We start from the raw sequence: 11099 nt of genomic DNA, 5'->3' as shown, positions 1-11099 counted from the left end.
ACTGCACGTTCCGCTCCTTACTTGAGTTGCCTTCTGGCGTGCCCAAACAGGTGGAGCGGATGAACTTGGGGTAAGAATGACTGTGTCATGAGTTTATTATTCTTAGACATTGCTTTTTTCTTCGTCTTCTGATATCAGCTTTCTTAAAACAGCACTTTAGCACACCCACTTCCAAAAATGATTTACCTTGTGAAGTTTATCATACAGGTAATCATCGTAACATTCTGAAACTGGGTTTTAAAGGGGTCATATGATGCGATTTCAAGTTTTCCTTTCTCTTTGGAGTGTTACAAGCTGATTGTGCATAGATAAGATCCCTGAAGTTGCAAAGACTAAAGTCTCAAACCCAAAGAGATATTCTTTATCAAAGTTAAGACTCTGCCACGCCCCCCTAAAACGGCTCATTCTAACACGCCCCCACATATCTACATCACCATGTGGAAATATTTGCATAATGCGCCCAAATGATCACGCAAAGAAAGAAGGCGTGGTTTCACTAACCACAATTAGTGTTGAAGCAGCATGTCAGGGAGACGCTGTGTGTTTCTAGACGAAAGCAAAAGCACTTTATTTGGCCTTCCGAAAGTAGATGCATTTAGGAATCTTTAAGATTACTTACAACAGAACAGCAATGCATTTTATGGACGACCGTTTCGTGAACCTAGGAGAGGAGGTAATTCTGACTTAGCTATGACAATCTGGCGCTTCTGAATCAGCTACTGTAAGTATGTTTTGTTATTAGTTTAAGTATTTGCTATTGACTATTCAAATGCGGAGTTTTGCGCATCGTGTGCGTGTGCGCGCGCGCGCGCGCGAGCGATTTGAAAGCTGACGCTCGCGATTATGGTAAGGGGCGTTACATTTCCGACGAGTGCTTGCGGTGTTCGGCCAATCACAATGCACTGGGTCAGCTGGCCAATCAGAGCAGACTGCACTTGTCTGAAGGAGGGACTTTGTAGAAAACGAAGCGTTTGAGAGAGGCGGGGCATAGAGGACCTACAATAATGTACAGTATTTGAAAAAGAATGTGTTTTTTGAAAATTAAAGCATGTCAACATTCTGTTACACCAAATACACAAAATAATGATCTTTAAAAAAGCATCATATGACCCCTTTAAGACATTTAATCCAAGTGGGTTAATCTGTAGGTTAATGGGAATTTCCCTTGATGGTGTTAAATGCCAGAGATATTTAGACCATATTACAGGTGACCTTCAACTATACAGGATGTTTAGGACTCTCCCAGGAAGGATTTAAGATTATACTTAATTGGGAAGACAGGGGCTAGTTGTCACATTTTTTCTCTCCAGTGAATATTTCTCAGTCTATGTTTATATTTGTCTGCAGATGCAGTTCACTGAATAGTTGACACAATGCAACCTGTCATGAGTTCTTTTAATAAAATAAAATCAATAAACAGCAAAATTATTATGATAAAGTCATCATGTGGATTTAAATATGCAAATAGTGAGGAGTTTAGGATTGGATCATTATTGCGGTGATTAACATGTTTCTGGCATGTTATATATTTTGCAACAATTATTTTAACCCTAACTGATGCAGTGCGTAGCTTTTTATTTCTCAAACAACCATGTTGGAAGATATACCCATGTACATATTCCAGGGTGACAATGGCTAGATTCACCAGGCTCAGTTTTGTGAAATAGTGGTTCAGTGAGCTTGAGGAATCATTTTTTTATATGAATTGGCCACCACAGAGTCGTGACCTTAACCCTACTGAAAGTCTTTAGGATGTGCTGAAGTCGACTTTACAGAGTGGTTTGACTCTCCCATTGTCAATACAAGATCTCGGCCAAAGATGAATGCAACTCTTGATGAAAATAAATGCTGTGAATTTGTATGATGCTGTCGAAACAATGTCACAACAAATGCACAATAAAATCAAAGACTGTCTAACAAAATATTAGTTTTTTTGGGGGGGGATAGGCAGTGTAAATTGTATATATTTTAACATAAAAACACATAATACAACTTGCGCTGACATCAGATGTATGAAAAATACAATTGTCCTGGCAAAAAAGTTTCCTATAACCTTTCAGTTATAATCAGCTTAGTTGACCTGTGTATTGTGTTCACTTGTTTACAGAATTCACTTAATTATTTAAAATACTTAAAAACAATAACTAGGCATGTGAAACCAAACTCATTGATGGAGAAAATAAATATTTATGTAATTAGACTTTTAATTCAAACCATATTGATATGTAGCCTTTAGACAGACCCTTATGGGTCTCTGGAGTCTCACTAGGTTGCACCTGGATCACAACAGACTTGAGTTAATTCACGCTGATGCATTCCAAGGCCTCACTTCTCTTCGCCTTCTCCAACTGGAGGGCAATCAACTTCAGCAGCTCCACCCAGCTACCTTCTCCACTTTCTCTATTCTTGGACACTTCCCAGTTTCTACTTTGAAGCACCTGTACCTGTCTGATAATTTACTGAGCACTTTGTCACAGAAGATGCTAGCAGGCATGCCCTACCTGGAGAATCTCTCCCTGCATGGGAACCCCTGGACCTGTGACTGTCACATGAGGTGGTTCAAAGAGTGGACTAAAAATTCACCAGGTATTTATCATCATGATTGACAATCATGTTGCCGTTAACATAAGAAAAGAGGATGTTCCCATCAGATCAGAGGGAAGAATAATAGAAATCATGAACTGTAATTATCATCTCATAATGATCCGCATAGGATTATATAATGCTTTTTAGAATTATACCGTACTCATAATAGTAACATTAGTTGCAGACCTGTTTTCAATGCTTTTCATTTTTTTTTATCTTGATGAATGTCAATTTACTTCGAACCGCCTGTTTTTTTCTTTTCCAGGTGTGCTGAAATGTAAAAAGGACAAAACCTATCCAGATGGCCAGCTATGCGCTATGTGTTTCTCTCCAAAACAAGTAAAGAAACAACTCCAGGAGTTGGAGAAACCCACTTGCAATAGTCCCATCATCAGCACGGCTCACAGAGCCATTTCCCAAGAGGACACAGAAAGTGACCTCTTGACGGTTGATGAATTTCGTCAACCCCTTGGCAACATTTCCCTTGGTCTGTCAGATGAACATGGACATCAAGTAGATCTGGAATGCCTTGTCACTGAGCCAAGAGAGCTGACTAGCATATGCTGGGACTATGTTAACCAGTATCAAATATCAGCAAATGTGACTCTGACGTTAGATTTAAAGTGTGCAATTGACAGGTCCAGTTATGAGAGGTTGTGGAGATTAATTGCATATTACAGTGATGTTCCAGCCCACCTTCAAAGGGAAATTATGTTGAGTAAGGAACCTTACACAAGCTTCAGATATCGGCAAGATGTTGAAAGGGATGCTCTTTACTATACAGGAGTAAAAGCTAACATAGCCGCTGACCCACCCTGGATAATGCAGTCATCAATGGACCTTCAGCTAAACAGACTTCAGTCTACAAGTAAAAGTGTTCGACTAATTCTCAGCATGTATATGACTGAAGTTGTGGAAAAGGAATCTATAAGACAGCAGAGTAGGGGCTGGGCTATAATTGAGTCCAAGAATGACACTAGAACAATGCAGGCTGCTGTTGTGGGAAGTCCTGCTGAGATAAACTGTTCCATACATAGCTCAGGGAACGAGTCAGTTAAATGGATTCTACCTGATGGCTCTACTTTAAAAACACCTTTTAGCAATGGTGATAACAGGCTTTCAGCATCAATTGCTGGTCTTCTTGAAATCAAATCTGTGGATCATTCTGATTCAGGAGTGTACTACTGTATTGCACAGGTTTCAGATGACCTTACTATTCTCCCTTTTCGCCTAACAGTGGAGGACTCCTCCAGTCCACCTCCTGGAGGTGAAGGAGTAACAGAGCCAGTTACAGGATTCACAGGTGGAGCTTTTTTCCTTCCATGTGTTGCCACTGGATCCCCTGATGCTGATGTACACTGGATTCTCCCTGATGGTAGCATTGTAAACAAGTGGGTAAACATTTCCAGGATATCTGTTGCTTCAAATGGAACTCTGATTATTCGACACAGTCAGCTTTCAGACAATGGATACTATAAGTGTGTAGCAGGAAACCAGCATGGGATGGATACTTTGGCCACAAAAGTAATAATATCAAGACCACCAGGTTTACTCCCATTACAGAAGTACTCAAGTAGCCCTCAACCTGCTGAGGGAGTTTCAACCAAAGTCCTTGTGACAAACGACATGGAGTCATCTGGAGATAATGAACCTCACAAGTTTTTAGAGAAAATGCTTCCCAGGAAAGTGGATTTACCCAATCGACGGCGGGTCCCAAGCATGGGAATAAGAGGAGGCCATCCATTCAGGAATTCCTGGAGACGCCCTGCTACTCCAAGGAGGAGAGTAGGTTCCCCAGTAGTGGATAGGGTTAACACTGTAGAGTCAAGAAAAAAAATCAATGTGTCAAACAACCAAATAGACCCAAAGCACTGGGCTAGCATTTTGTCAAAAGTTCGCAGTGGTGGAACTAGTTCAAAAACAACTACTCCAAACTATGTTCAGACCAGTACAAACAAAATACAAGAGTCAGAGGCTGCCTACACAAAGCAGTCAGAAATTGCTAACAAGATTGAAGGATCATCTGCAGAAGGTACAATAATAGAGGGCAGTAGGGCACCAGTAAATGATGTGTTTTACTCAGTCACAATGTCACAGATGCCCATTGAGGCTACTGATTACAACTTGGATATAAGAGCTCTGAATTCTGAAGACGCGAGACATATTATATACCAGATAGCCTCTCCTGAAACGGATCCAAATTTAGATTTATTTACAGTTAGCACATATATCACACAACCCACAGTTGGACCACAGATGACCCATTTTACTTTGGGAGATTCAGAGGTTGCAGATGGAGTTGCAGTGAGCACTTTGTGGAGCACAGCATCACATGGAACCCATTTACAGGAAAACCAAAGCCACACAATGGATGGTGGCATAATAACTAAAGCAATTCAAAAGTCGGATGGCAAAGATGAGGAAGAGCACAGGGTTTTGCAAAACCCTGAGGATGTGAGAGAAGTTTATCAGGTAAGGATGGATCACAACTTAGCATCGACCACAGCAAAAACCTTCTCAGAACCAAGTGCAGAAACTGCTGTGCACTCTTTTACTGAAATTCTAACTACAATTAAGGAAGGACCACAGACCCTACAAAAGCACATAACTCAGAAGAAACATAATGTCTCAAAAATTCCACTGCTTCTTATTGTGACACCAACCACTAAACCCACTTCAGGACATAAAACAACCTTCATTAATTCACTTAATGCCTCTTCCTCACGTGCTAGGAACTCATCCAGTTTGAGGAGGAGGAATGGTGGAAGACGAAGAAAGCCTAATCGAAGTAAGACAAACATTTCTAAATCATCAGTATATGTCACCAATGTCACCCCACAGCCCACTTCGGCTTCAGTTGTGGAGGTTACAAATGGGTTTTCAGTCACTAAGAAAACTGCCTCCTCTCAAACTAAAATAGAAACACCTTCATGGGCCAAAAGTGGAGGAGCCAAGATGAATACTGCTGTTCCATTAACTGACAGCCAACCACTGTCACTAGACAAAATGACTCATGAAGGGAACACAGATCCTTTATACAGTGGCAGGAATAACAAAACCCATAAATCCAAATCTCAAGAAAAAGTATCTATGACAAAGGATAGAGACTCATCTGATTCTAAGCCAGCTCAAGAACTTAAAATAGTACCAGTGTCTCCATCAACATTCAATAATTTTGGAAGAGAACAAGAAAAAGCAACTATACAGAAAGAAAAAAAATCCACCTTGTCCCCCCATATTCCAAATCCTTCTGTGAAGGCAGACATTCATGAGTGGTTTACAAGCATTCATATCCCTGCAGCTAAAACGTTTGAAGAGACTCAACAGGAAAAAATTACTAGAGACCCCAGCTTGATCCCAACACCAGACAACTCTCATGTACAATTAGAAGAACTTCCAGGTGCAAGTCCAGATAAAACAAACAACCAACATAACCCCACAGAGACTGTAAACATTCTGTCATACAAAGAGCTTGAAGGAAGGTTTCCTGTGAGGCCATTCTCTTCATCTTCCCCAAGCACCCAGAATGAAATCCTCAAAAATAATTTGGAAATTCAATATGCTTCAACAACAGCAGCCACTACAATTTTTGAGGGGGCACAACAGAGTTCACAGGTTCCAACAGGCAGCCCCAAAAGCTCTCCAGTATTAGTGGTTGCAACAACAAAACCAAGCAGACTTCCAACTGGTAGCATTCACAACAGAGAAGATTCTTCTTTATCCATGAAACCTTGGGCTCCATCAGAAAATGCTGATGTGGCTCCAGTTACAAAAGAAAACATTCTTGCCACAACAACAACTGCAACAGCTCTGAAATCTCCTACAGTACATGCTCATATGTTTTACCCAAATACACCCACTTCTGCAAGCATGCTAGGTGAACTAGACAATGCAAATCACATTCCTGACAGTGACAAATACATTAGTAAGATAGAACCTCCAATCACACAATTTCCTTATCAGTTAGCTAGCATTTCTGAGGAAACAGGGTCTCAAGAATTAGAGAAAAACATCTATAAAAAGACCACTACAAAAACACTCACGAATCAACCACTTCACTCAACTTCAACAGTATCTTCACCCAAGCAAAAACTTCCTGGTAGGCCAGGTGTTCAGGGTAGAGGAAGCTCTTCGGTACGTTATGCCACAACAGGAGGACATCAACAAAGACCAACGGCAGTGCCTGAGGGTAGAGGCAAACCTCGGATCACCAGCACAGACATTAGATCTGTAACAGCACATGCTGAGACTGATGCCTATTTGCCTTGTGTGGTTGTGGGGAAACCCAGCCCCTTCCTTTCATGGACTAAAGTATCCACAGGTAGGAAAGATATGGTTTTTCATTATTTAACAATATTACAATTACATTTTCAATACATTGTTGACACATGCATGTTGAAATATATCCTGTTGATACTGTACTAAAATTGTCACTGTTTTTCTGCAGGAGCAAGTGTTACACAGAACACCAGGGTTCAAAGATTTGAGGTGTCCTCTAATGGTACACTAATAATCCATAATGTACTTCCTCTGGACCGGGGCCAGTACCTCTGCAGTGTCCAAAACCAGTATGGAGAGGATAAAATTGTAGTTAATTTGATTGTTCTGGCGGAACACCCCAGAGTGCTGCAGCCTCGCTTCAGTGAAGTCACAGCATACCTTGGAGAAACTGTTCAGTTTGAGTGTCAGTCCCAAGGGCATCCTCAGCCTCGGATCACCTGGGTCCTACCTGATAGGGAAATGGTACATTCTAGTGGACCTACTCATGGCAATCCTGAGAACAAGGTCTCAGTCTTACCTAATGGCACGCTTCACATGAAATTGGTCAGTCACATGGATAGAGGAATTTATAAATGCATTGCTAGCAATGCAGCTGGTGCTGATACCATATCTGTTAGGTTGACTATTGTGGCCTTGCCACCCATCATTCAGCAACCAAGAAATGAGAATATCACTGTTCCAGAGGGAAGCACTGCCTACTTGAATTGCACTGCCAGGGGTGTCCCTCCCCCTGCCATTGGCTGGATTACCCCTGATGGAATGCAGCTCCGTCCCTCACAGTTCATTAATGGACGTAACTTGTTTGTATTCCCTAATGGGACACTCTATGTTCGTAATCTCTCTCCGACAGATGCAGGGAGGTATGAATGCTCAGTAACCAATGTGGTTGGCACTGCATGGAGGGCCATTATTTTGACTGTAAGGAAGTCCATAATATACTCAAGAGCCAAGATTACATTTTATTCGCCTCAAAAAACAGATGTTGTCTATGGAGGCAGGTTGCACCTGAACTGTATTGCGTCAGGGAATCCAGAACCCAGGATCATCTGGAGGACTCCATCCAAAAAGCTTGTGGATGCTCACTACAGGTAATATAAACACTTCACTGAAGCACATCTCCTTTGCAGGAAAGTACATTCTAGGTTTATACATTTCAGAACAATGTGCACGTAGCTACTGTCTTGCTTTTTTTTTCCTTTCTGCATTTCTCTTGCTACTTAAAGCATGTGGTTAGAAACTCTGTTTTCATAACTTTGTATCCTGTTTTGACTGATGAGACATGTTACCATTTGCATGCAAATCAAACACTAACTGCTCCTCTAAAAGAAGTGCACAGCAATAATAATAATGCCATTTTTTATATTTCAGTTATGATCAAAGGATCAAAGTGTCTGCCAATGGTACGCTATCCATCGTCTCTCTGACAGAGAAAGATGATGGTGAATATCTCTGTGTTGTCCGCAACAAAATCGGGGATGATTTAGTGCCCTTTAAGGTCAGCGTAATGGCAAAACCTGCTAAAATTGAGCAGAAGACAGAGGCTGATAGGAAGGTGATGTATGGAGGAAACCTAAAAGTTGACTGTGTGGCTTCTGGACTACCTGACCCTAAAATCCAATGGGCACTGCCTGATGGCACCATGATCAACAGTGTCATGAAGTCTGAACGTAATGTTGGCAGTCGAAGTCGCAGGTATGTTGTCTTTGACAATGGAACCCTCTTCTTCAATGAAGTCGGGATGCATGAAGAGGGCGACTATACTTGTTATGCTGAGAACCAAGTTGGAAAAGATGAGATGAAAGTGCATGTAAAAGTAGTTGCAGATGTTCCTGTGATTGCGAATAAGACAAATAATGTCATCAGGGTCCTGTACGGAGAATCCGTCTCTCTGCAATGCAGTGCCAAGGGTGAGCCAACACCTCTTATATTGTGGTTTTCACCCACTAATAGAGCCATAACTTCAGGTTCAGACAAGTATTTTATACATGATAATGGGACTGTAGTAATTGAGAAAGTTCAGCGATTCGATGGTGGGAACTATATATGTCTTGCCAGGAACAGTGCCGGGCAGGATCGCAAAGTGACCAGAGTAGAAATTATTGTCTCTCCACCTGCGATTAATGGCCTCATAGGCACCACAAACTCAATGCGGGTGTCTAGTGTGAGAGATCAACGGAAACTGATTGACTGTGAAACTACTGGTACCCCTGTTCCACATGTCATGTGGGTTCTTCCAGAAAATGTTGTACTCCCTGCACCATATTATGGCAGTCGAATGACAGTACATCGCAATGGCACTTTGGATATCCGTTCAGTGAGAATGGCCGATACAGGCCAGTTAGCCTGCATTGCTCGTAATGAGGGAGGTGAAACAAAGCTTGTTTTTCGGCTTGATGTAACAGATATTTTAGAGAAGCCAAAACTTAAGAGTCCTAAAATGGAGTCGCTCTTACTGACTGTAGGCAGGACCATTAACCTTAACTGTTCATTTGAGGGGTCACCTACCCCACAGCTGACTTGGATCCTTCTAAATGGCTCCCCTCTGTTGAGTGGTGCACAATTCAATAAATTCCTCCACAAGTCAGATGGGACTTTGGTCATTAGTAACCCTGCTCTCTCAGAGGCAGGCACATATCGTTGTTTGGGACGCAATGCTGCTGGAATGGTTGAAAGAACTGTTACATTAATGCCAGGGCACAAGCCAGAGATCAATAACAGGTATAACTCACCTGTTAGTATCATGAATGGGCAGAGTTTACATCTGCACTGCTTGACAAACACTGACTCTGTCCACCTCGCCTGGACCCTGCCGAGCGGGATGGTCTTAAACCGACCTCAAAGGGCAGGTCGTTATGCTGTTCTTCCCAATGGAACCCTTTCAATCCAACAGGCCTCTGTCCATGACAGAGGCTCATACACCTGCAGGGCCTCAAATGAATATGGAAGCTCCCTGCTAACTGTCCCAGTCATCATAATTGCATATCCACCCCGCGTCACTAGTGGCCCAGTTCCTGCCACCTATGCTAAAAGAGGAGTAGCAGTACAACTTAACTGTGTGGCCATAGGTATCCCCAAAGCAGAAGTTGCATGGGAGACCCCAGACCGAACACGGCTTATTGTCAGCCCCCAGCCACGGCTGATTGGGAACAAGTACCTCCATCCTCAGGGTTCCTTAATCATCCAGAATCCTACAATGAGTGATGCGGGATTATACAGATGCACAGCCAGAAATGTGGTTGGGGTTGACTCAAAAAGTACATACCTTTATGTGTACTAAGAAACACAGGACATCTACTCTTCATATGCCCTAGGAACTGGGACATTGAGCTGTAACACAGCTTAATAGCAATAGCATTTGTCAATGTGAAATATAGAAAGGAATCAGCCCATTACATTGTATTTCATTAAAGTTCGCAAGTAAAACATTGTGAAATGTAAAAAGGTACTATTCTTCAAAAGCTTGGTATGGGATTCATGTAATGTAACCAACCTACTGATAATAAAAGGCATCTTTCTACTTTTTCTTTTTGACAATGACAGTTTATGTCTAAATGTATAGATGAAATAAAATATATATATTTGTAGGCATGATGAAAAATATAAATGAAATATTCTGACTTTCAAAGCCGACAATTCAGAATATTTCACAAATCAGGGATAAAATTATTTTAATAATGCATCAAATAAAGAAAATTAAACATCTAATTATTCAAAACAATCAAATGTAAGTAGATGTATTTTTACACATTTTTTGAATGAATCACACGTTCCAAAAATGACTTTTTTTCCAGTTTTACATTCACAGATTCTCAAATCAGGCACAAAGTTGCCTACAATAGCTTTCTCGTATAATTTTTGTAACTGCATAGATCTGTTTTAAAATTTTCATACCTACTTGTCCACTTGTAACATTCATAAATTATTTGTTTTTTGAAAACTAATGTATTTCTATTTTGCATATTTTTAATAAAGATGACTTTTAATAACCAAAGTTTCATGTCAGCCATTCTGATACAGATGACATATGAAGAACAATGCCCTTCTGTGCTTTAGAGAAATAGGTTAGAAATCAGAGGCAAATGTTTTGTCAGGAGAGTGATGGAAAGAGAATTTCCTCTGGGGGAGTCACTAAACTGTCATGAGAATGTGTTACAGAGAAATGAAACATCAGGGATTCAAGGGGGTGATTACTTTTTAGATTCTATATTTACAACAAGCACCATCTTGGTTCA

General features: G+C 41.1%; 1 protein-coding gene across 1 annotated transcript; it reads left to right on the top strand.

Annotated features, from left to right (window-relative positions):
* The first annotated feature begins 2246 nt into the window (after positions 1 to 2246).
* LOC107714302 (matrix-remodeling-associated protein 5-like) lies at positions 2247 to 10442 on the top strand. The gene is made up of 4 exons (XM_016520114.1): positions 2247 to 2586; positions 2852 to 6907; positions 7034 to 7955; positions 8236 to 10442. Exons 1-4 carry the CDS (start codon positions 2247 to 2249, stop codon positions 10142 to 10144), a joined length of 7227 nt encoding a protein of 2408 aa, XP_016375600.1. The 3' UTR covers positions 10145 to 10442.
* Positions 10443 to 11099: the final 657 nt, after the last annotated feature.

Source organism: Sinocyclocheilus rhinocerous, unplaced genomic scaffold (assembly GCF_001515625.1).
Source record: "Sinocyclocheilus rhinocerous isolate Xijiao unplaced genomic scaffold, SAMN03320098_v1.1 scaffold1983, whole genome shotgun sequence".
Taxonomy (NCBI): Eukaryota; Metazoa; Chordata; class Actinopteri; order Cypriniformes; family Cyprinidae; genus Sinocyclocheilus; species Sinocyclocheilus rhinocerous.
Note: the sequence above shows the minus strand (reverse complement) of the source record. Positions and strands in the feature narration are given on the sequence as shown.